Source organism: Haemaphysalis longicornis, unplaced genomic scaffold, assembly GCF_048455015.1.
Source record: "Haemaphysalis longicornis isolate Haplotype H1 unplaced genomic scaffold, Haemaphysalis longicornis Haplotype H1 scaffold_4, whole genome shotgun sequence".
Lineage (NCBI taxonomy): Eukaryota > Metazoa > Arthropoda > Arachnida > Ixodida > Ixodidae > Haemaphysalis > Haemaphysalis longicornis.
Window position 1 is genome coordinate 151,509,987 of NW_027526361.1, and position 26,115 is coordinate 151,536,101.

Genomic DNA, 26,115 nt, shown 5'->3' on the forward strand with positions numbered 1-26,115 from the left:
GGTGGTCGAAGCCAAGTGTTGAAATGAGATAATAGCACGTGTATTGAAATAGCATGCAGAAAGGGTAAATTATTTCTAGCGCGTTTGACCTTGATTGCCGAGATAAGATGCGCCCAGCATGCTAGCGTACCATTGACAGATTTGGAAGCGTAAATGTGATGGCGCCTCGCTTGTGCCGTAATAAATGTTGTTGACGTCAGACCATAACTGGTCGTCCCATATTCACTCAGGTGTACACCCAGAGGGACGTTCTGGAGTTTACTCTGTCCTTTACGTGATTGCACTGCCAAGGCAGGGTAAAGTGTCACGCCGGTTAAAGAGTCCGTGTCCGTCACAGCTAGACGGTCCGCTCAGATGTTCCGCAAAGCCACGAGTAAAGAATACAGTTTTGCTTACCAGTGTTTTACAAAACGACGTATCTAGAACATACACGATCTTGCTGACATGATCGAAGCGGTGACAAATCAGATAACCGACTGAAATTCGGTCAACGTTACACCGCCACACGCTGAATAAGCCTTCGAACATTCGTGACTGCGCGAAAAAAAAGTAATTTAAGCAACAATACCAAGCGGTGCGCCTCACTCTAGGCAAACTTACCATTTTTCTGCAAAATTTTAATTGCTCCTTTTAGCAAACTTTTACATTTCATCTCTGCCGTGGGAAAGCGGGGCCGGTTTGGCGGCAGTACCTTGAAATTGTGCCCAGGAAAGCTATTCAAACGGTAACATTTACACTGGAAGCATTAGCAGTGCAGAGAAATGGTAAGAGAAATTTATAACCTGCTGACATCATGACTTCGAAGTTTGAGGTCATCGATCAGTTGGGAGGACATGTAAGTGGTAATTGTTCTTGTGTTGCCACAGTGCCTATCGGGTATGAACATGCCATACCTAACGTCATAGGGAGTTCAGAGCAATGATAAAAACATCTCAGGAAGCGGATTCAATAGCCGGCCGTGGCACCCGTTTGTTTTTTATGGAGGCGAAAAGCGAGAACGCCCGTGAGTTCGAGATTTCGGCGCACGGTAAATACCCCCAGGTGGTCAAGATTAATCTGGAGGCCTTCACTGCGGCGAGCCTCATCGCCTGTGTGGTGTCGGGGCGTTAAACCTCATAATAAACCAATCAAGTCAAAGACTAAAACATGTCATATTTGACTTTCACATCTAGTATGTGTACTTTTGAGCAGCTCTTGTGAACAAGTGGCACAACAAAACTTTGCACGCTCCCTCTCCTCAGCAGTGGTAATCCAGGATGCATACCATGCGGTTTGTGGAGGCAATGCAGAAGACTGGTTTGTCCACGGCCACAGCCCACTTGCTGTGGTCTTCCTCCGTCTTGAACGTAATGGACCGGCGTTCAGGCAGTGCCAGTTTCACCAGATCCGTGTGCACCACAGTGTAGGTGGTGTCGCAGTCAGGGGGAAGCTTGTCGCCCGCCCCGTTCCTCCAGGACTGGACGACCAGGTCATCTCGTACCAGGCCAGTAAGCACCCCTGAGTAGATGTCTACACAGAATAGGAACAGCTCCCTCAGTTAGCGAGCATTGGCACCCTGCATAACACATACATTTAAAAAGTGGTGCCTTATCCGCTGGAAAGCCGACAGAAAGATGACGTAATTAGGCGTAGAAAAAAGACGTTCCTGTTGGAAAATAGCTCAGGGTGTCAATCGCTTCGAACAACAAATATTTGCATAGTTCTTGTTGAGCCGAAACATTGTGGGCGCCACTGATATACTGCCCTTTTTGTCAAAAAAATTGAACTTGACAACATTGGTGAGATAATTTTGAAATGAGTGCGAGGAACTTAAAAATACCATCAGTATTACGTTCTGGCATACTGTGACTGTTTGATTGCTAGCTTCTGAAGTTTTGTAAATTATTAAAGAGAACACCACAAGTGAGATGACATGCGCATAATGTAAAGAGAGAGGCAAGACCTTTTTTTGTCTATTTACTCCAATCTAATTATATCTATGCTCCGAGATGGCGGCGTAAAATCCAGCTTCGTGGAAGTGGACAAATTTAAATGAACTAACCCTGGGAAGACATTTTCATGGCAGCTAAGGCTTACTTTTGGTCGTTGTCTTTTTCTCTGTATCCTTGCAGAAAAACACACCATGATAACACTTCCAGGTCATTTCAGGAATATAAACGTCGTTACAAAGGCACTGGAACTATCGGCGCTGTTACACTGGGAACCACATTGTTTTGCTCATTTTCTCGGAATAAAAATAAACATCTGTTGAATCTCAGAACAAAAACACAGTGCCCCTACTCTGTTTTTAACACCCGATGGCACATGCAATGCGGAAAAGTCGGTCTACATAACGCTAAGGGCGTCGAAAAAACGTTCCGTGTAAATACAAAGGCTGTATAGGTTATTTCTTCAAACATTTGTATTCTTTCTATTTCACCAGCCAAAGTAGCCAGACCGAAGCCTGTGTAAATGTCACTTGCCGGAAAAAGTTACCGAAGTCACCAGGGTAAACCCATCTCTGTATAGGCGTTTTTAGGTGGTCTCAGCAGTGAGCCCGGTTTGCGGGAAGTTGCTAACTTTCTCATCATACGAGTTGGCTCAACAATAACGCGTCGCCATTAACAGTTGGCTGGAGAACATGCTCCAAGCAAAAACTGGCAGCACTCATAGGAAACTCAGTCACGCTACCTTTGTCATATGTCGCCCTCTTCGCAACGCTGAGGAAGCGACGGCCACAAGCGCTGGTCAGGTTCCCCACGAGCAGGTCCTGCCCTCGGCCCCGGATGTAGCTCTCTTTGAACAGCAGGCCCATCTGCTTGTGTCGGTCCAGAAGTTGATTCGGACTTGCTTTGGCGTACACATTGGCGTACTCCATACGCAGATGCTTTCCTGCAGATAAAGACTTGTGATACGGCCGCACTAACAAAGTGGCTCACGTTTAACAATCGTAAACATAGTCATCATGAGTGAAAGGTGAAGCGCACGCACAGACGGCCAAGCCGGCGCGCCACCCAGGTCGAAACTGAGCGACCAAGCAGCGGCGAAGCAGCCGTTGAACCCGTTAAGGTCAAGCAGCCGTTAAAGTCAAGTGGGACCACAACGGCGAAGCTCCGAACGAACGCAGCTGCGACGCCACTCTGTTCAGGGTCATGTTGTGTCGTCACAACGACCACACTATCGCTACCGTGGCTCAAGCTCATTGCAACACAGCGGATTACCTTGTGAGACATGACTTAGTAGTGCTTTCGTTCTAAAAACCTGACGCAATACGAAAACGAAAATACTCTGGCTAAGTTGAAACTAACCATACAATTGAGGGCCGGTACTGGCGATAAGCTATAAGAATAGTACTTAGAGGATTAGCTCTTGACAGTAATAAGATTGTAGTCACTAGCTAACAGCGAGAATTATTGAGGTTGTAGATGATGATAGTGCTGAGGACTTTGTGAATATTTACCGATATGTTATGTAAACGTTTCAAACCTCGCGAAGGGTATATACGCAAATTTTAGAAAAAAGGGTGTTGTAGAACAACCGTACGCCTTTATAAATGCTCCGCACTGGACTAATTGTTTTACGCGGTGACGAATGTCGTCCCGAAACACATCAAACAGCATTGCTCATTTACTCAGCGCATTCTATCTGATTAGGACATTGTCGTGGGTGAAACGTTTCAAAAGATTGTAGAACCATAAAATCATCACTGAAGCGCAATCTAGGCATATACAGAACACAAAATCAGTACAAAGAAAGAGCACCCACGGCCTGCTGACCGCAAAGTGAAAATTAGAACACTTCGAGCTGCCCCAACGGTTAATAAAATAGAAGACTAGAGAAAAAAGCCCCTAGTTGAATTCACACCAAATAGGACATCTCAAACAAAGTTTGGGAGCAACACTCATGCAACGAAATTCCTGTCAAAATGAAGGGCAACTTGTGCGGGAGATGGGCAGGGAATATCATGCGCGGTGTAAAACCAATGCATTATCTTTGGGAAATTTTGGCGATACGATTAAAAAAGCTGCCAAAACCGGGATGCAAAGGTGGGCAATGTAATCGGCATGGAATTATTGGGCCGTGGCAGCGCATTCGATAGGTTGTAAGAGAAGCGTACAGTAGAGGTAGTCCCAGAAAGATATAGAATTGGTTTGGTCATGTGAGGACTAAAGCCTAAAGGAGTAAAGGACAGAGCAGACAGGCAGGAGATAAACGATTTGAAAACGCGACAACAGCCCTTCCCAACAAAATGTTGCAGGACTTCAAAATAGTGTCGGCCGCAAAAAGAAAAACAGCAAAACCTCCTCATAAGCATCGACGCAGTGTGCGAAAACTGTGTCACGATATTAGGCTCGAAGAGTCTAATCCTACAGTGAACCACCTAGTGATGACGGCGTTCGCGTCTTGACGACTTCATTGTTGACGTCGCGTCCGATTGGGAGTCATGACGAGCCAACCTTTCGCGTCCTTACCTGGTTCGCTGATCGAAATTATAGTTTTTTTTTTTTCACACCACGTCAAGATGCTTATAATGAAGAATGAGAAGCCGATGATACCTTGTAAACAGAATTAGCAGGCTAAATTACACAAGAACTCAAGGATAAAATAAAAAAAAGGCTTAACAGTTCATATTCACGAATAGCAAAGCGCCACCAAGCTACATCAGATTTAAACTGATCTTTGTAATACTAAGCATGATCACGAACACGAGTTGCCTTATACCTTCGATAAAATTCTATGCCTCTGCGACTTTTAAGAGTGAGGAGCACAGTGGCGGAGTTTTATTTTTCCTTATTGTTACGTTTAATTTTAACCCACTGCTGCATTTATTTATTTTATTTACTTTGTTTGCTGTTTATCCCACCAATCACATTCTAAGTATTTATGAATCCATTTTCTTCGTACGATATTGGCCTCGAGGATATACCGTGGCGCCACCTCCGAATGACGCACTTGTTGGACGCCGTGTCGTGTTGTCGTCTGGTACAACACATTTCCTGTGCGTATGCCACCGCGTGTTATTTGTGTGTGTGTGTGTGTGTGTGTGTGTGTGTGTGTGTGTGTGTGTGTGTGTGTGTGTGTGTGTGTGTGTGTGTGCGTGTGCGTGTGCGTGTGCGTGTGCGTGTGCGTGCGTGTGTGTGTGTGCGTGCGCGTGCGCGTGCGCGTGCGCGTGTGTGCATGTGTGCGTGTGTGCGTGCGTGCGTGCGTGCGTGGGGGGGGGGCACCGTCTCCCCCCTCTGTTGTGGATTTCATGCAAATTACCCAAAAAAATGGTCTGCAGACAGAATAATCCGGGCGAGCAATCAGCGACTCGCTCGTTCCTGGCCGCACCGCCGCGTTTAGGTTGCATCGCGAGCCACAGCTCCTACGCGGCCAGCTAACGCGAAGGACGATGCAACTGATGCCGAGAAAGTACGCTGTAAAGTCATTATGACGTGACATGTACGATACTGTGTGTGAAAGGAAACACCTTGTAAGAGACAGAAACGCGTCGCTCACTCGTGATCTCACCCTGCGTACCGCTCGCATTGCCAGGTAAATGAATGGCGACGTGAGAACGGTGATCGGACTGCTTCGCCGCACATGCTTAAAAGTGCTGCTATGATGTGCAGTTTGGCTTAAGCAGTGCCTATTTCCTCTACAATGTTTTTCATGGTTATGCCCGGATTCGATTAACGATCACTGTCGTAACTTGTTCTTTGCACGGCTGATATGTTTATTTTTCGCGACAACTTGTCCGCAATGTATAAGTGGTATGAACGCGAGTTTTCAACGCCTTCCAGTGGGTTTTTACATGGCTATATTTAGTTTTCATTAGGGCCTCGGTGTGGAAATTTATAATTGCAACGCGGGCTTTTGTCTGTTTCTAGCATTTCAAAATTAATGATTGCTCACAGAACGAGACGCTGTGTACGAGGCGAAACACGCCGCTAATGCTTTGGGGTAGTAGGGAGTTTTATAATAGAACCGAGCGTTGGGGGCCCCCAAGAAGTTAGGGAACCCAAACGCAACCCGCGCGCGCGCGACGAGCGGGTCTTCTCTAACAGCTCGCCGCCGGCTTCACATGCACGTAATCGAATGTTGGGAACTTAGGCTTAGCGTGGCGGCAGACATTTCATCGCCGCTGTCCTTACAGTAGTGAATGACAGTCCCTATTATAACTTTTCACCTCACTGCCGCCTCCTTTCTTGTATGCGTGTAACTCTGTATCCGCGGTGATTTCCGTTTAAGCGATCGATGATCAAGATACCTGCCACGGCCTCGGCCGATGCTTGCGGGCAGGTATCGCCCTCCTTCGACCACTCGCCACACCACACGAACGGGCCGGCAGAGCCGGGATTGACCTCCGCGGCCGGTCGGCGTAGATTGCGGCAGATATTTGAGCATCGCTTTTAAAGCCACAGCTGGTGACACTACCTAGCACAATTTTTCACGCCACTAACATCCACTTTTACCAATGTTGAATTACTTTTCCGCGACTAGTGTGATTTTAAAAAGGGGCGGCAAGTTGTTGCTGCCGCGATCTGTGTCGATTCGAGCTGCCGTCGGCCGTGCGAGCAGGCACGGCGGGTGTGTGTGCGGAGCGTTTCTGCGAGCAGTAAACGCTTCATGAGTTCCTGCTTTATACATTTGTTGCAAACAAGAAAAATCTAGGAAGTTAGCTCGGCGATCGTCGTAGTCTACATTGTTGAACGGGTAAACGAGCCGCAGCTCACGCTTCGGTCGCATGCGTCATACGCAACCACGCTCAAATTGTTTGCTCAGAATGTACCACCGTTGATACGGTTATAAAGTCCCCATCAGTGTTGCGGAATGGGCGTCCCCATTACATTCCAATTCCATTCCGGGGAATGGCAATTTGCCTAAATTCCATTCCTTTCAATTCCTCGGAATGACAAAACTTCCCCCATTCCCACTCCGGGCATTGCCGGGCAATTCAATTCCATTCCTCTAATTCCTCAACGTAGGAAAGGCATGTTGATAGTTTTATCGGTTTTTATAAAGTGAAGGATGATATCTTCAACAGGCTTGAAACCCCTTTCTCTCGTTGCACGTACTCGCGCTCGTGTTTTCTTTTTAGGTGCCGAATTAGACAAAACTCCGACTGCAGCATGTACCGTTTTGAAACAGAGCTTGCAGCGTGCAACTTGTTTGTTTTCTTCGCGGGTAGTATCAAAAAACTGTTTCCAATGTGCCATGTTGGTGGACTACTTGCGTGCGTGAGCCGCTGGGCGAAGGAGCCAATGTGCGACTGTGCGGTATGAAAGCGGTTTTTATTTGCCATAAAAAGATAGGAAGAATAGGGGGGGGGGGGGTGTAGCGCAGAAAGTCAAGGGGGGAGCATCGCCCAGTGTTCTCCTACGAGTGTGCTCCTAAATGAACCTTTGGACTTTTATAGTCGTCCACATGCGCCAGCGCGGAGGCATTGCCAACAAGACCCCCCCTTCCTTGTGACGCCTCATTTTCTCTGAAAAGACTTCGGAAGGTGGTGGGCCTCAAGAAGAAATGTACTGGTACCGTGTCATCCGGCCAGCGCCGCCAATCTCGGCAACCGGCCCTAAAAGAGACTAGCGCTGGTTCTAAACTTGTACCGGGCCAGTGTATGTGTGCGCGCGTGTGTGCATTGAACTTCTAAGTATCGGCGACGCGGCACCGGTCTTTGACCCTGACGAAAGCCGTCCTGCACGCCACACGGGCACGGCGTCACCGGGTCTCGGAAGCCTGCGCGGAGAAGCGAGAAGCGCCAATGGCTCACCTTGCAGAGGGCACCTTGGTACCGTCTTGGACACCACTCAACTCCCATTCTCCACCCCTACCCCCCCTCGATAAGAACCCTTTTTGGCGGACATGAGGGGAGAGCGGTCACTGACGGGCAGTGACGGCCTCAGAGGAATAAAAGAAAGGGGGCCAATCGAAGGGGGAAACGACCCGTTCGTCGAAAGGCCTTTCGTCATAGGCCGTTTCGTAATAGGCCGAATGACGAAAATTGCGCTAAAGGGACATGCAGACGAAGGAAGACAAACAATGCGCAGTTGTGAGTTGCACATTCTTTGTCTTCCTTCCTCTCTATGCCTATTTAGTGCAATTTTCGTAATTCGTAATGCACCAACTAGCCCAACAGCACATTTTACATTTCGTAAAAGGCCGTCCGTTTGGTGACATAGGATCATTCGTCATAGGCCAGTTTGTCTCGTAAGAAAGTTCGTTACAGGTGCACAAAATGAATGTCCACGTGTTCTTTTTTTTTTTTTGTAACGCATTTGGCTCTCCGTGAAGTAGGCAGGACGGTTTGACTATAAAGAAACAAGCCAAGCAGTTTTTTTTTTTTTGGGGGGGGGGGGGGTGGTGTACATCTGAAAAACCAGCAAAAATGCAAGCCAGAGTGGGCAAGTAGGGGGACGTGTTTGGAGAAGAATATACATACGAGTTTAACAACCCTAGACAGGAAAGTGAGACAGGGACGTAGCCCAACAAAGTTCTTTGAAAATGGGCCACAAAGGAACCGCGTCCCCGTTTTCACTGTTTCGGCCGACATGGGCACCCCCCCCCCCCCCTTTCCCCCAAGGGAACAGCCAACTCGTGATAGAACAACTTTTCGAAGAGGCATCTGGTTCTAGGTGATCCCGTACTGGGGAAGGTGGTAGCACCGACTTTCTTGTTTTTGGAAATTTTGTCTGGAAGTTTCGTCCATCTGGAAACTTCGCCCGCGAATCGCCGCGTCTGAGCTGGGAGGCGCAGCCGTGGCCGCAGTTTCTATTACATGGGCTCTCCTACATAGGCGTGCGCACAGGGGGGGCAGGGGGGGCGGCCGCCCCCCCTAATCATCTGAAGGGGGGCGCCAAATTGGCCCATATTTTGCCAATGTAACACATTAAAGTAAAAATTTCTGCTCAGAAATATTTTGTATGTGTTGTAATTTCATCCCATTGAAATAAAAATTTTATAACCATCCCTCTTTGCACTGTGTTCAGACCGCTAGGCCTTCAGTGGGAAGAGATCGGGGGTTGCTGCAGGGGGGGGGGGGGGGGGGGCGCAGCGGTAAGACGTTGCCCCCTCTAATCGAGAACTCTGCGCACGCCTATGCTCTCCTGTTTCGGCTGAATTCCCGAACCAATATTTTAGGCCTTCGTCGACGCTGCTTCGGGCAAAGGCGTCCGAGTGTCTATATAGACAGAAGGGATAGTGTTGCAAAAGGTCGCGGGGGAGGAGGGGGGAGCGCGAGGTGAGATGTCGCGTAGGCTGATATGCGAAAGCTTGCAGCGAACACTAGCATATCGCGCCAGCGTCTCGCTGTCGGCGAGGTGTGATGCGAGTTGCCAAAGGTTCCAGAAGCAAAAAAGAAAATTGAAGTGTGGGGAGACAGCTCGCGGCCGGGGCGAAGATGCCGCCAAGGCAAACAATTACAAGGCGCAGTTGGTGGGAGAGGGGGGATACCGCCGCGATGGTTCCCCACGACGGACACCAACGGCTTAGAGCCGCGGTTATTACGCTGAGAATCGCGACGAACTCCGTAGCAGCGCTGTCTGAGGACAGAATGGACCTTTTTCTAGTAGCGATCTGCGCATGCGCGCGCTGCCGGTCCGCCATTCTTGGCAGGCGCCTCGGGCAAAATAAACAAAAGGGCGCCCCTCAGTTCTCTGCTTAGGGAGCGGCTATACGGTCTAGCGCTGCTGGTTTTCTTTTTTTTGTTCTCTCTCTCTTTCGACACCTCGTGGTGGGTTCGTACGTGCCCACAATAATGGCTACGAAAAGGCGCAAGGACGTTTGAGGCTGACCACTCTGCCAGCACATGGCTGACAGTGAGGGGGTAACCAAAATGAAAAAAGAAAAACAGAAAGGGGCTCTTCGAACACTGCAGATTAGTCACGAGAACATGCGCCTGCTACCGTGACATTCATGTGAAAGGTACGGGTGACGGGTCAGTGCAGGGGGGGGGGGGGGGGGGGGGACTGCAGGACCAGGATACTTTTTTGCACGACTTCTCCGAAAGGCAAACTTTTTCGGGGGCGTGCCTTACTGCCATTTTTAGTTCGCCGTGGCGGCCGCTAGAGGGACCGGTACTGAAAAAAGGTCCATTGTAGTGGGCTCGCAGCTTATAAATATACCATGCTTGTAATCAGCCAACCCATTTTAACAGTACTGCGTTATTGTTAAATTCAAGGCTCTGGCTTACCAATGTTTGAACTTGGGCTAGTGGGTTCTCTTGCTGATTTTTGCATATTTTGGAACAACAACGCATGGAACGAAAAGCGCTTTACTTTTGGAAAAATACATGTAATTCCATTCCCATTCCATTCCTACAAGCATTACCGCCATTCCATTCCCATTCCATTCCGTGGTCGCGAAAATGTGGAATGATTCCGGAGTCATTTCGATTCCGGAGTGGTAATTCCGCAGCACTGGTCCCCATCAGGTCAAACTGCGCTTGACGCACGGAGAATTAACTTAAAATGACGGAAATTAACACAAAAATACTTTTAGAATGCACTTCCTAAGCGACGTGCCACGCACTGCAAGCCAACCACGCAGCAAGATAGGAACGGTAATCCTACAAGTGACGTAAAAACGTTCGCAGCGCCGGCCACTCCAGTGGTGGACCTCGCGGCCAATACCGCCGTCGGATGGCCCAGCTCCATGCACTATGCGATTTGGTACGCCCCTTTAGTAATGTTTCTGAACTCCGAGCTTTTATGCTTGGATGGTATATCTCCTAACACTCTTGAAATTTTACCGTCAAAATGTCGGAACATTTTTTAACCAACTGAAAAAGTTATTAATATTACCGACGCACTTATTTTTTTAAATAACCATGAAGCCCCCACTTAGACTGGGACAATCGAAATACTGTCTTAAATTACAGCAAAAAAAAAGTCGAGTTCCTAAGCAATATTTTTCTCGAGATATCTGCACCGGAAAACGTAGTTTTGCTTAAGGCCAGTTGCTACCAATTTTACGCGGCGTTCTAGCGTTAAGTTTACATTTTTTTCTCAATTCTTATAGTCGTACTTAGAAACAGTTGCTAAGCAAAAGGTTTGGTGCGAATGACAATTTAATCGATTGCCCAGTTACTAACAGAAGCTCAACGCGTATCTATTATTTCCTGATTTTCCTGAAGGAAGCCATGAACAAAAAGCACAAGTTTGGTTAGTTAAAAACGCTTTGTCTCCATAACAATTATGCTCATTTTATCGCGAATTCGAGAAAAGTATTGGACAAACTAAGGAAAGCAGATGGAGCAGTGACGATTCCCTAGCCCTGTTTAGTGTCTTCTCTATAACGTCACAGAGCATGGGTTTCCCGGTTTTCGGCTGCCGATAAAAGCCACCGCCTAAAAACATCACTGAGCGATTGTTGTGGAGTCTCCAGTTCCATTTTATCGTATCACTTGGATGCTCCCCTGCAGTTAACACACCGATAATGTTTTAGTACCGACCCCTATTGCATCACTCCTTCACATCTTTCGTCAGTGCAGAGGAAAATCTAAAGTTATTTCCGAACTCATTGCTTGTTTTTTAAGGCGTCTTTCGTGGCTGCATAAAAGATGAAGCAGATACCAAGGGTAAGTGATTTCACAGTGAACAAAGTTGTAATTTGTTTTCATGGTATTTTTAACATACGCAACATCGTGATCTCACTCGTGCCACAATAGATTAACGCGCAACACCTTACTTAATTGTTCCTCTGCGTCAAAGGTCTCAAACACGCGGCCACCTCGGCGTTTGCTGTCGGCACATGCACTCAGACATTAGCGAAAACAAACCAAAAAAAATTGTGGCCTGGCCGGGAATGAGTGTGCGCACGACGCGGCTCGAGGTTTCGTTGACCGAGCCGATGTCGAAACTCCTGACAGACGCTCACTCGATACGACGGTCAGGGAGGGACAGGCTAGTGTACTACAGAGATATAGTTGACCACTATAGACTAGAAAGGACACTATACCCAGCCCCAGACAAGACACTGAGCAAATGGCAACCAGTAGCGTGGCGATGGCTGCAGACAGATTGTTTCCCCAATCCAGTGGCTTACAGCCGATGTTACCCAGGGCTCTACTCAGATAAATTCAAGGCGTGTGGTGAGAGGGCTGACCTACATCACATGGTATGGTCTTGCCCTCTCCGGAGAAATGACCCGCAAAGCAGTAAGGCAGGACAGCCTGCACTCAACTTAAGTTCGAAGGAGCAGTGGGAGACCGCGCTACTCAGCTCCGACCCGGGTGTCCAGACCCGCCTCGTACAGATGGCCACGACCGCCGCCAGGGACCAAGGAATCCTGACCGACAGTTAAGCGACAAATCTGGGCAAATAAAAAGTTGTTCACTCACTCACTTGTACTCCTCAGACATGCATTATACTCGGCGCGTACCACATTCTCGGTTTTCCAGTTTGAACATCAGGGGCCCTATTCTCGACTGCACAAATTCCCAGGGAACTGGGGAATTAGCCGGCGGAAGTCATTTGTGATTGGCCTTCAATTTTGGTGGCGTGCTTCCGGTTGACAAAGCGGTTGCGTGTGGTTTCGTCGTTTTGACGTTTCATGACGTTTACTGTCAACAGTTCTAAAGTTTGCCTTATTTCTCTTTGCTGAAAGCGCATAATCTTTGGCCGGCAATTAAAAACTAGGCTAAATGCACCAGACATGACAACGTAGGCCTGTCTTTGCTATTCAACAACAATACTGCTTGTAATACACGACCTCATTGTGATTGGCTGAGAAGGCGTGACGTAATTTAAACAGTTGGCGGAAACGATCACGTCCCACATTGGCAACTTCAGTCTGCGTAAAAGTGACGTAATGTTGCTAACAGCTTGAAAATGACGGCTGCTTTTGCTGCAAAATAGGGCGAAAAATTTCGCCGACCTTCGCCGCAGCGAAATGCCCGGAAACTTCCAGCAGGCGCAGTTTCGCATGATGCGCGGTTTGAAGCATGTTTTCTACCAAAAGAAATCATAGTTTCGACTATTTCAAAATCAGGCATCACAGAGCATACAAATTACATGCAGTATTTTGCTTTTATGTTTGGCAATAAAATAAAAATTATTCGTTTTGCGTAACCGCAACATAAGAGGGCAGTACAAACCTCTAATGCATGGCAATTGTCCACACACCTCCTAATAAGCATGAGAAAAATAAACATGAGAAAAATAACAAAGAAAAGTGGCTCATGTTTATTACAGTGCTGATTGAACTCGAGCGTGACGAATTAGTGAATCGGAGACATCGGTGCGCTCCGTGGTTATCAGGCGTAGCGCTTCACGGCTCTTATATGTCATACAAGCGATTGTCGCGGCGATCTTTTTCTGTGATCACGCCATCAACTTGTAACATAGCAGCAGACGATAGCGTGGCGGTGGAGGCGGCCGGGAATGTGATAACGCAACAAAGCTTGCATTCAAGCAGAAAGCCCAACTATGTTACAAAGCGATTGAAAGAAATAAATCGATACGCTAAAAAATATTTTGATGATTTTTAGCTCAACATCCGCCTTTCGGTCGCTTTTGGATCAACGTACTCGATTGCCTTGTGGTTTTGACGCCTATTTTGACCTGCAGGAATGTGTTTCTCTTGCCAGCCTCAGCTACCGTCTTAATTTTTATAGTACGAGCCAAGTGTTTTTATATATTTTATGCGCAATATTTGATAACTTGGTTGCGATCTTTATGTACGAAGCGTCAAATTACTCTGCATGTCGTCATAGCTATGTGTGCATCACGTCACTGATTGCTTACGTCGTGCTTATGCAAAAAAACATGAAGAATTGCCTCGGAATTTGTGCAGTCGACAATAAGGCCCCAGGATGCCCAGCAACCGGAACGCCAAAAGTGCGAAAGAAGCACGCCAACACTGTGTGCCCTGTGACGTGGGGTGATCTACGAGATATCCCTTTCATGCAGGGAGGCATATATCAGCCAGACCGGCGGATGTGCAAAGTACCTGTCAAGGGCGGTCAAGGGCGCTTAATTCGTCCCAAGGCACTAAGACGCGCACGCATTTACACGCTCATTGTGGGCAATGTAATTGCGATCCCCTCTGGGTCAGATAAGAATTCTGTGCAGGAACGGAAACGCTGCAGCCCGGGAGATTGCATTATATATATATTATTATAAAGAGATAAAAAAAGCGCAGTGTTTCCACGACACGTCTGTGGCCTTGCTAGGCAACTAATACGACTTTTTAGAAAGTTCTCTGTGATGATGCTCGTTCAACAGTTTCCACTGCCTCTTAAATCAAAGTTTTCTTTGGCTTTTCAGCCAGCTTTCGAGGGCCTGCTGCTTCTTCTTGGCATCGTGCAACGCTGGGTTTCATCTTACTCCCGACAGCGCGTACTAGCAACCGCTTATTCCGCCCTCGAGGCCCGGTAAGCGTCGCTACCCGCGCTGGTTTGGGCGTGAAGTTATGCAAGATGACGCTCGCTTCCTTGGACAGCACAGGAGCAGCGACTTGAGAAGTAGTTGGGGAGGTATCAAGTTCACGTGATACATGATATCACGTACCACGTTATACGTCCCCAGATTGACACTTTGAACTTTTATTCTTACGTCTCGTAATTCTCGACGCGCTCACAACGACTCCCCGTTTTGAATGATGAGCAACTACGACAAGCACGCCAACCGTAAATAAATATCACATGCCAGCTCTTTTCAACCAAGGTACGCCATTACGAAAGCATCGCGTTACGTATACCGCACCTTTGGGTAGGGCCCGCTGTTATTTTGAAATGCACCGTTGTCTTTATAGGGCATCAATTTCAGACGAAGATTCAAATAGATTTATTGTAGAGTCAGCGTCTTCAGAATTTGACGCTTCGAAACTCCGTACTTGCATGAATAAACATGTTTCGCTTTCCATCGATGGTGCTATCAGCCGAATTTTGTGATAACTTGCAAGTTTTCACTCCTTTTACTTGAGTAACCTGCGTAACGTTTTACTTTCTCTCATATCTTCTCTTATGGAGTGCCGGCTCCTGGAGTATTTCACTTTGTCATGCAGAGTTCTCTTTCCGAGATAGCTTTGTTACCACTGGACGAAATAGTAAAGCTCCGTGGAAATACAGCCTAAAGTATGAACGCTTTGCCCAACTTTTTCGAACAAAGCAAATTGTACGACGTTCCCTCACCGATGGAGTCCAGTTCTGAGGAACGGAATGTGATGCACATGAACAGCTGGGCGTTTTCCTTGCCGTTGTCTGGGAAGTTGTACCGGCCGCCGGAGCCTATGTTTCCCACGAACCGGGGCACGCTATGCAGTAACCAGACACCGGTTGCACTGTCGAAGATCACGACACCTGAAAAAAAAAAAAAAAAACATTGGAGGACGCTTAGGCTTGGCCTTTAAGCGTGGAACGCGATAGTCATCCTTACTCGACGGTGAGAAAGAGTGTGCTGTCCGCCCAGAACTTATACAGTTATCCCTCGTTATAACGAAGTCAGCGGGACATCGTAAAATTTCGTTATAAGCAGTATTTCGATATAAGCGACGACTCGAGAAAATCTAAGGTAGTTAAACTTTAACTGCGCCACTACTAGGAGGAATCAAAACACAGTGTATTCAGTGAAGCAAAACTTAATTCCGGTGCAAAAAAGGCAGTGAGCTTTGGTTGTTTCACGTTCTTGCTGGGCGCCAGCAACCCCTACTCAAATTGACCAAGCAGCGACTTGCGTCCGTATCCCTGGCCGGCTGCAGAGCGAATGAGAAGAGAAGGCAGCGGCCACTTTTATAGGGGGAGAAGGAGGGGGGGGGGGGGTCACGAAACGATACGAGAGTTTCGCGCCGGAGAGCGGCGCCAGGCTCGAGTCCGAGGTTGGATTTGTTGAGGTTAAACAACAACGATTAATTGCTCTTTGTGGGTACACAGCGCAATCATAAAAACTGACCAATTTTGCACAAGGGTTTCACATGATCACTGGGCAATTTCTTTCCCGAGGTGTGCAGCCGTGAATATTGCAAAACAAGAGTTTTTTGGCGCCCCGTTGTCGACAACTCCGGTAATTCTACGCTTCGAGTGTTAGTGTTTGCGCACCGTCGCGTCCACGTCATTGACCGATATCTAGAAGCAAAATTCAGTGACCGTGCCACGCATTTGGACTGTTTGTCTAAAGTGGAATGGCACGAATTGAGCATGACCGGCTCGAGAAAATCGCCGGGGAAAGGCCGACCAGCTTTCGTTGACCCGCCATGTTGACCGCCTGACACGCCGCTTGGTCGCCGCTGCTAGGCGCGACTCCGCTCGCCACTTCGCTCTAAGCGGGTCGAGCTCTTCGTGCGCTTCGAGTAATGCGGCCTAAAATGCATGCGTTTGGGTTGGGAACAGAAGAAATTTCGAATAAAGCGGTATTTCCAGTAAATCGGTTTAGTTATAACGAGGGATTACTGTATATGGCAGTGCATTCATCAAAGGCCAGCGCACGATATACGGTGCATTACACACTAGCGATGGCGTCATCTTATCCCCGGACTCCACAGCGGTGCCCGTGAGTGGTGAAAACTTTCCCGCCCTGCTCGCACGCCGTCTGTTGTGTTGGAGCAGCGCCTTGCGAGCCCTCAGGTCTAAGATGCAGAGCAAGGTGACTCTACGGGATCGTTCGTTCGCGATCAAGGCCGCCGACGCCACCTTCTCTGTGCCACTCGGTTTTAAATGCTAAGCTTTAAAAACAGTGGGCCTTTCACTGAGCACAGCTAATGTTAATAAGAGTACTGAGGTTATGTGTTTCCATGAAGTTTAACTACTGTTTTTTTCGTTTTGTTTTCGACTTCGGCGCATTATTTTTAGCTGACCTTCGTTGAGGCAAGTCATGTGCAATTACTGCTTACTCTGCCGCCATTGAATGTTTGCAATCTTTCCCACATAAATATTTATGACACGCTGAAAATTTCAGGCGCAAAGATGGGCTCATGTATAACGTTTCACTGCCCTACTGCAGATGGTAATGGTCAAGTCTTCAATTGCTTTTCGGGTGTTAAAAAGTTCGGTAATATAGCTTTTCAGAATTCATGGGTTGAGTGCTATCATTTTACATAAAGCACGTAACTCATTGCGGCTTACGCCAGTACAACATGGTATTTCTTTTGTGCAAACAAAGCACTCACAAAATCCATGGCGTATTTTTTGTGCACAGCACGGTACCTTCAAGCGTCCTAAGTTTCTTCCCTCCGTCAACACATTCTAGGTTCGACGTAGAGCTGTGATCCTTAAAGTAAGAGATGCGGCCGCGTGTGCTAGGATGTACAGCATGTTTAACCTATGAGATTCTTTATCTGCACATGTACGTACCAATGCCCCAACTAGTTTTACCTCGACATTTTATCACATCAGGAATGTAACCACGACAAGAAATATAGCTTATTATTAACAAAAAAAATCACGCCATATCCACGGAATGAATGATGATAAGTGGGGCGAAGCTCGAGAGGGGGAGATCATCGGTAACCGTAACTCCCCCGTGAAAGTTCGCCAATTACATCATTAAGAAATACGTAAGACTGTGTGCGTACATTGTACAAATAAACTTTTATTTTGTTCTTTTATTTTGTTCTTGTTCGTTTGTTGTTTCGTTTCTTCGTTTGTTCTTTTCATTTCGTCGTTGTCATGACTGGATTGCGAGGTCCCTTCATTACGACGGCTTTATGATCTGTGAAATGAAGCGAGAGAGGTTCAGGTTCTTGTACTGGCTGCAATGGGAAGTTTGCAAACACTAAGTCTATACACGTTCCTCGGATCGTGGTAGGGTTCATATGAATACATCTGAGTGCGTATTTGAAGAAAGAATTTTGATTTAGGGCGAACTTGTGCCCGAACAAGACGAGAGGAAACGAGCAAAGGTCCTTGCGTCTCGTTCGATCTCCGAGAACGACTGCCTGCGTTCGTGGCGTGATCTCTTGCGTGATCTCTCCCTCGCTGTGCACGTGCGCTCGCGCCTCCGTTGGCGAACACAGACAAGCTCGCGCTCCCGGTGCCGAGTTTGCGCTGCCGGTTGCAGCTGGTTCTTGCGCGTGCAACGCGGCCCACTTTGCGACATCTCCGAAAGCATGCGGCGGTCACGTACCACGAGACACAAGGGATGGACAGACCCATGGCTTTAGGAGCTTCGCCCCTAAAAGCACACACTGACTCACCCTTGCAATGTCCATTTCTCGTTCCATTGTAGCCAGGAGGGGGTTGGTCATTGTAAGCGACGTACAGGATATCCTGGAAGAACGTTAGAAATAAACACCGTATTCTACACCCCTCATAAGGTTTTGATGTTACTCGCATACGCACCGTCATCGCTCGATTGCAGTAGGTCCCAGTCTAAGTAGATACTTAGACCTTCAGGGACAATGTGCTCGCGCCATTTCTCAATCTTAGTGCTATGAAACACTGATAGCGATTTACCCGTGCTCTCGTACGATGTAGTGCAGTGTTGCACATGGCGTAAGGTTTCAGTGTTGAACTGAAGATTCCGGGGGAGATCGCTGGAGCCATCGTTATTAATTTAACTAGGGAACAAGCGGTCACTACACTGCCTGCGAAAAGGCGTGCACGCGTGAATACCTACAGACATTATGTGCTCAGACGTGTGCATACATGCGTGTGTGTACGGGCGTGTGTAGCCGCCCAGTTTTATGCGTGGGCTTAGCAAAGGCACCTTCGTGGTTCCAATTTGCTCGAAATATGGCACAGTTAAAAAAAAAGAACATACACGTGCACGCCAGCAAACCCGAACACAGCAGTACACAGCAGATACTCGTTCGCTTTTTTTTTGTCGGATGATCGCCAAGTGAAAAATTTTGATCATAGAAAAACGTCCTCGAAGCTCGAACTCGTTCAGCTCGAGATGTTTAGGTGGGACTCAGCCCACACTTGGGACACACGTAACGTTACCGGACACCTAAGCACTGTTTATGAACTATACGGCATGCGAAAGCGTTAGTGTGTAATATCTTTTTTTCCGAACGTACCTTCATCATCATCGTCCTTCTCCCCTAATTAAGAAGTATATTGCTGACCTCCATAAATAACAGGTATATTACTGACCAATACCCTGAAACTGTTCGGCTCTGACGTGTAGGGTCCGGTAAGTGAACAGGTCATAGTGTTACTTTATTATTTATGCATCTGACGAGTACCTGATACATTTTAGAATATTAGTGCATGATCGATTCGTGTCCTGCTTGCTCCAGCGAGATGGCTGGCGTTCGAACCGCAGATAATCAGTGAAATTATCTCCGTAAAAGTAAAGTGCCACCACTTGAAGCTCGCCTAAGGCTGAGGATCTTTTGAAATGGAGCCTGGAGCGTTAACCAAGCGCAGGCTACCTTCGATCGCATACATGCGGTGTTCAGGGCTTTGGTTACCTGTTATTTATGTTCGGCGAAACGCTCTTTAGGTACCAAACGTCTGCAAATACTCACCTGTGCCGCCTCGAACAGTGGCTTCAAGGTGCGAGCAACGGGGTTGTTTTGGTCCAACATGTTTTGGTTGGACAGCGTCCAAGTCTGAGCTGATTTCGGAGTGTTTGCGTCGACGTAGACGAACTCCCCGCCCTTAGGTGTGACGAAGTTCTCTTTCGACGGCTGCATCTTCGGTAGCTTGTAAACGATGAACCTGCAGAGGGAAACAAGCGCCAATAAGTATTTCGGTAGAGTAAAAAGGCTGTTTCGCATGTGGCACGTGGCACATTTCATGTCAGACTCCTTACACTTGCATGGCATGCTAACTGCCTCTTCGGTGCACGCATACATATCTGCTGAGCAAATTTCTACGGAAAGTACGAACTTAGCCTGCATTACTTAGTGAAATACCTATCTTTTATTGAACAAGGTTAGTTTGCTTACTCTTTCTGAAGAAGATATACATCATATCACCCATATGCAGTAACGTTGGTGTTATTAATGTCATGCGCAAAAGAAATATATACTGTGTTCATTTAAAACATTTCTAGCCGCTACGGCGGCTAAATATATAGCTAATGCGTTTCTAAGCTAAACTTTCAGTATCCAGCTCCCGACGTCGGCGGCCGTTTTGCTAATGAAGGTGGAAAACAGAAATTCCTGTGTGGATTGACTTTGGCGTCCCTCACCAAATATCCAGAACGTTTAATGTCCCGAAGCAGTCAAAACTACTCCGCTTTCACAGCGCAGGCATACCTTGGGAACTTCAAAGACACGAACTGTGTTTACAATAAACGGGCCATGAACGCAAAATACAAGTTTCGTTCTAAAAAATACTGCTTTGTTAAGATAACAATAACATATTTTATCGCAAACTTAAACCCTATAATCGAGACATTAACAAGCAGCGACTACTTTGCGAGCATATGAACTGCAGAACACATGGAGTGGCCAACCACTTTCCGGTAAATTTCTCCATGGCGTCACGGGATCGAGCATATGCGATTGGTGACCGGCGACCTAAGCCAGCGCCAAAAAACATGGTCGGGCAATTGTACGGTGGGACCTCAAGTTTCGTTTAATCGCATCACCTGAATGCTGACGTACGTCTTACACACCGATACCTACAATTTAGTGCTGGCCTATACTCCGCCACTGCTGCCATATGACGTCACTGTGGAGCGAAACTTGGAAGCTTTGCAATATTTATCCTTTTTTTTTTTTTGCTAAAAAGCTTCTCTCGTGGCTGTAATGAAGGCAAGTGGGTTATCAAAGGCTGAATCTTTCACAATTAAACAAAGTTGTGTTTCCCCTTCATTGCCTTTTTAAATGAGGATAAATGAATGAATGAATGAATGAATGAATGAATGAATGAATGAATGAATGAATGAATGAATGAATGAATGAATGAATGAATGAATGAATGAATTATTGATTTTTTTGTATGTCTCCCTGGCACTGGAGACTACGGAGCGAGTGGAGGGCGGCGGGACCTCTCCCGGTGAGACCGCCATTGCCGCTCCGCGCACGCCAAGGAGCCTCTGTACACCCTCCCCTGATCGCTCATTGCTGTCACCCATTTGGAGAGGGTGCAGATGGGAGGAAAAGGGACGGACCGGCCCTTCCGCATTTGGTGTTACAATGTTGCCTGAAGCCGCAGGGGGAACAGTTGGGGGTGGGGAACCCCGAAGGGCGGATGTGGTGGTAATTCCCTTTGCCTTAGACGCAGGAACCATTCTTCTGCGTGGAAGAGGGAGTGAGGGGGGGGGGGAGAAATTCTTTCAGAGGTGCAGCCTGTCAACAAGTTATCACCACCAGAACTGGGGGATAATGATACCCTTGTCCAGCTTCAAATGTGTGGTCCCAAAACGGCAAGTGTACCCTGTCAATTTTTAACCTTCTTTTCTTGCGGAGGCGAAAAAAGGACACTGTGGTGAAGGTATTTCAGCGCACGCTAAAGATGCCCAGGCGGAGTAATTGTTGCGTAGTCCTCCACTACTGCGTGCCCCTAACTTCAGCGCCTTAAACACCCCTAATTGCAAATTTTCAACTTGCTTAATCTCGCTCTCAGAGCCCAGAAACTTAGGAGGTACCGATGATGATGATGATGATGATGAATAAACTTTATTGGAGACCAGGTGCTGATGTTAGGGCACCCGCCCGGTGGGAGGCTTCCTTAGTCCGGGATGCCTTGGGCTATGCTGGTCATCCGTGCCCTCTCCACCAATCATCGCTGGTGTGGAAGGTCGGAGCTGGTCAGCAGCTCCACCCACTGCTCATAGGTAGGGTTGGGGTCAGGGGTGAGGGAAGGGGATTGCTGGCACTCCCTTACAATGTGGTACAGGGTGCCTGGGTGGGGGCAGGATTTGCATGTGGCAGGGTATTGGGTGGGATACATGGCATGTAGCAGGGTATTATGTGGGTAGGAGTTTGTCTGTAGTCGCCGGAAGGTAGTAGCTTCAAAAAAAATTCAAGCAGTTCCAGTCAATGCTAAAGGCTGTCAAGTGCAGGGTAGTGATTTGCCAGAGGGGCTGTGGCGCTCTCTCTTGAGTAGTTTCAGTATCAGTCTGTTGTTCCTACCGAGAGTAGTAAAGAGAGGGCTCCGCAGTGCTGAAAAGGCCTACAAAGAGACACTGGATTGTGTTTTTACTTTTTTTCGTAATAATTGTGTTAATTGATTTTTTTCCTGATATTAAATTATTCTGTACTCATCTGCGGCCTAGCGGCGGCGGCGTCCGTGGGAACGGAGCTGCGTAAAGGTAACTCCCAACAATTTTCGTATTGCCAATGTGTGCTTCTGTGGCGCAATGCGATTGACACCAGCCTCGTAACGCAAGTGACCCAGGTTCGCTTCCGACCAAAGGAAGCGGTCAGTTTTTTTTAAGCCTCTGCATGGGGGCATGACGTTGCGTGACGACGATGGCTAGATGCCGTGACCCAGAACGAGCTACGACGACAAGCTAGGCCCCTGAAGTGCTCCCATATTGAAACGGGATTCAAATAGCGTGCTAAACGTCGTAAAACGTTTACAGCGTTAGGTACATGCGTCTTCAATGTTGGTTGCTATGACGCCAACATGAGGTGCAAATTAAGGAATTTCCCAAAAGTGTCGAAGGTTGAGTCGGTTGGTACCGAAATTTGAGAGTACGAGGCAGCGCAATGAATCGTGAACGGTACGAAGCGAAGACGAGACATACACAAGCGCTTATGTTTGTCTCGTCTTCGCTTGGTCCCATTTATTCCTCCTACTCTCTAAGGAAGTTCTCAGAGGAAAAACAGCTTGTTTATGTTACGGAAACGATTAAAAAGCAAAGAAGGGTATAAATCTATCTTGAATGCTGGTCGCCGACCACATCCTAAAGGTTATTTATTAGCTACGCGTACATTTGGCCAAGCGTCTTTTTTTTTTCACCTGAACGCCGGGTGCACATAGCCTAAAGATGGCCCAATGCGAAATTTCAAGCGGCATGCACCTTTGGTAGAGCCAACTCGTGCGTCATCGTAGGCTAGTCTGCGCGCATGGCTGCGAGTTTGCGTGCCGGCGCGCGGGTGATTTTGCCACGGCAATTCCTCTGGTATCCGAAGACAACGAAGCAAAACGAATTTACGAAGGCGACGGAAAAACTATGACTTTGTGAAGGCAATTATCACTGGCGCTGGTTGCATAGTGTAAAGTGTTCAATGCATCTTTAATTGCCGCCTTAAAACAAGGAAGGCGAGCTGTTGGAGCAGTTGCGAGATCAGCGCAACTCCTGTTCTTGTCCAGTAAAGCGGTATTTCAACAAGACGAGTTCAAAGCAACGTTTTTCATTATGCGGAGCAAATTGCATTGTTCTTTTAGATCAAGCAAACAAAACGCACGCATCTTCGTTGGAATAAATTATAATCTAAAACAATTATCTATAACCAATTTATAGTCGAATTGAAATGCTCAACGTAAGAACATTCATTGCTTTAGGTGCTGTTTCACGTAATCTTTTTCTCTATTTGGTGTTTTGTGACCCGATGAAACGTGGCTGATGAAGCCCAGGTGAATAAACATCTCCTAAAATTTGTTTTGGGTGTGCACAGTGCAAACATTACACACTAACATTTGGTGCACGTACCCGCCGTCTTGGGAGAGGTAAGCGAAGCACATAATTTGACCTATGGCTTATACACGTAGAGATTTTACAAATGTAAAGCGCTTACTTCGAATACATGATTCAAAACTGCACGTTCAATTTAAAAATTTCTGTACTCTTATAAACGCACCTTAGTGGAATTGGAACCAGCATTATTACAACCACGCGTAACGCGAGCCAGACGCTCTAGGAACTGAGCTACACCGGTGAATACGCTGATGCTTGCGGCTTTTGAATGGTTTTTTTTCTTTTCTTTGGGTAAGACTATAGAGTAACGCGAAGAGGGTTGTGGGAGTAACACGAGAACTGCGAAGATTCGGCAAATACTTAACTCCACCGCTTGTGCGTTTAATTATTCACTTCGCCAAATGCAATGCTAGTCTGGAATAAAAACAATTGCGGCACGTATTTGTCGCAGTTTCAAACTACACTCTCCTTACCATATATTTTTTATTTGAACTGAGAAGGTGTATGCTTATATACACAAATATTTAGGTGTATATGTATGCATACATACAATCACATACGCATGCATACAAACATGACGCTATTGCATTTAATCTCTCTTGCATACACGTGCTAATCGGATTAGCTGGACCCTCAACTCTTTATAGCATTCTAATGGGCGCTTTTACGCCTCACATAAAAGACGAACTATGTTTCACCATCTAAAACATTCCGTATCCGCGGCGCCCCTAATAAGCGCTGAACCAAAGACAGAACTAGTAAGTAACTAAGAATACCGCGAGACAGTCATAAGCAGGCGCACGCCTACGGGTACACTTCTTAACACACTGCATGTTAATGTCATCAGTCGCAAGAAATAAACACTGCGAGTATTGTGGCCGTGAGATTATGCAAGCAATAAAGCACTAAACATTCGGCGCCCGAAGCAGTTTCCACTGAGCCGATTTCAATTCCATCATGAAAGAAAATTACTCACCAGTCGACGTCCCTTCCTGACTGGTCCTTGCATTTTGTTGTTCCCGGCGTTGTACTTCCCGACGGTGGGGCGCTCAAAGCGACAAATAAGAGCGTCGAAAGCAGCAGTCGACACCGCAACATCGCGAGCAGATGCGCGAACTCACCTCAACCTTCAGCTTAAGTACACCTTGAAATGAGTTGAACGACAACAAGAAACGGTCTCGTATCACACGACGGAGTGTCTTGTAGGCGTCCCTCGGGTGAAATGACAGCGAAGCTACTTCGAGGAAACGTACTCCACTGGTCTCTCTCTGCTCAATGGATCACGCTTGAAGTTCAGGAGAGTCAAGGTCGATATCTGCGCGCCCGGCCTGTGCGTGACAAGCGGCCTCCACGTTGCGCAAACAATCAGCGGAGTCCCACGAGCGTCTCGGATGTGGCAACGGCACGAGTGAAGGGGTTTCAGCCCACAGCATTGGATGCACCAGCGCTCGTTCTGTAATCAACCACGCAACAGCACCGCACTCGCCGGAAGGAAGTGGCCCGATCCTGTCTCCGCGACGCGAGGCCCTTTCCCAGGAACTTCACGTAAAGGAGGAAGCGACCCATGCTCGCTATCAACACGCAACAGAGCTGGGCAGCCCGTAGAGCCGGGAGGTTGTGCCACAGCGCGGTGAGGAGCAGCCGGATAGTATTTTTCGCGCCGCACTGCCACAGCGAAAAGCAGAACGGAAAGGGAGAGACCATGGGGGAGGGGGCGCTCTCTCCTCCTCGGGTGACTCACACCCCGCAATTATTTATCGGTGGCACTACGCCTCCGTGCGGAGGAGAGTGTGCCCTGCCTCTCCTCCTGTTGGAATGACTAGTTTTTAGCACTAGGCCGGTAGCCTGTTTGCTGGGCGCCACGTGCTCCTCACTACGCATTGTTTGAACTTTTTTAACTGCAAACACACCCGGTGTGGACAGTCTCTGAACACTGCCCCAATGGCTCGTCCGCCAAGCCGCTCTACCCGAGTCGCAACTAAAGCGCTCTAATCTAGTACATAGTACTCGCGGTGATATTTCGACGCGAGAGAACTGGCAAGTATGCACGTAACCCCGGTCGCGTAGAACAACGTACACCCTTATCGACCGGCAGCATGAAGAAAACAAAACATAGCCACCGAGGACCGAGAGCTCCCGCGCACCTTGGCCGTCGCGGGGTCCTCGTCACCACAATTTTATTTAGGTTCGCTCACGCCGGAGGTCTCGCAAGTCGCCCCGGTCAAGCTGTACGCCGCGCGCTTTTCAAACTGCTCCAAGGCTGCCAAGGTGCAACAAGTGTGACACCAATGAGTCCCTTCTAAATTCGTACGCCGTGAAGCAAAACACACTTGTGCCCATGTTTTTACTAGATTTCGGGGTTTTCTCGAGTATTGCTCGCGCTTTCCTAAGCAGGATTTTGTCGTGCTGAGTGGAAACATTGCCAGAATCCCAACCGCGTGCGTCATATTTTTAACAAAACAGCGCGAAGCACGGGACAAAGGGAAGATGAAGACAAAACAAGCGCTGAAGATGAAGACAAAACAAGACAAAACAGCGCTTGTTTTGTCTTCATCTTCCCTTTGTCCCGTGCTTCGCGCTGTTTTGTTAAAGTTATGTACCAACTTGCCCAACTACAAACCCTGCGTCATATTTGTTGGTTGGCTCGGCTATGCTTACCCAAATTAGCTCAAGTACT

General features: G+C 47.6%; 1 protein-coding gene across 1 annotated transcript in view; it reads right to left on the bottom strand.

Annotated features, from left to right (window-relative positions):
• LOC144179443 (plancitoxin-1-like) overlaps nt 1–25,048 on the bottom strand; it is a 30,828-nt gene extending 5,780 nt beyond the window's left edge. Inside the window, exons 1-6 of the mRNA XM_077707798.1 lie at nt 24,415–25,048; nt 19,369–19,561; nt 18,091–18,163; nt 15,095–15,262; nt 2,671–2,871; nt 1,265–1,509 (exon numbers count right to left, since the gene is read on the bottom strand). Of these exons, the coding sequence (XP_077563924.1) occupies nt 1,265–1,509; nt 2,671–2,871; nt 15,095–15,262; nt 18,091–18,163; nt 19,369–19,561; nt 24,415–24,536 (1,002 nt within the window). The 5' untranslated portion in view covers nt 24,537–25,048. The remainder of the gene's footprint in view (nt 1–1,264; nt 1,510–2,670; nt 2,872–15,094; nt 15,263–18,090; nt 18,164–19,368; nt 19,562–24,414) is intronic.
• Nucleotides 25,049–26,115: the final 1,067 nt, after the last annotated feature.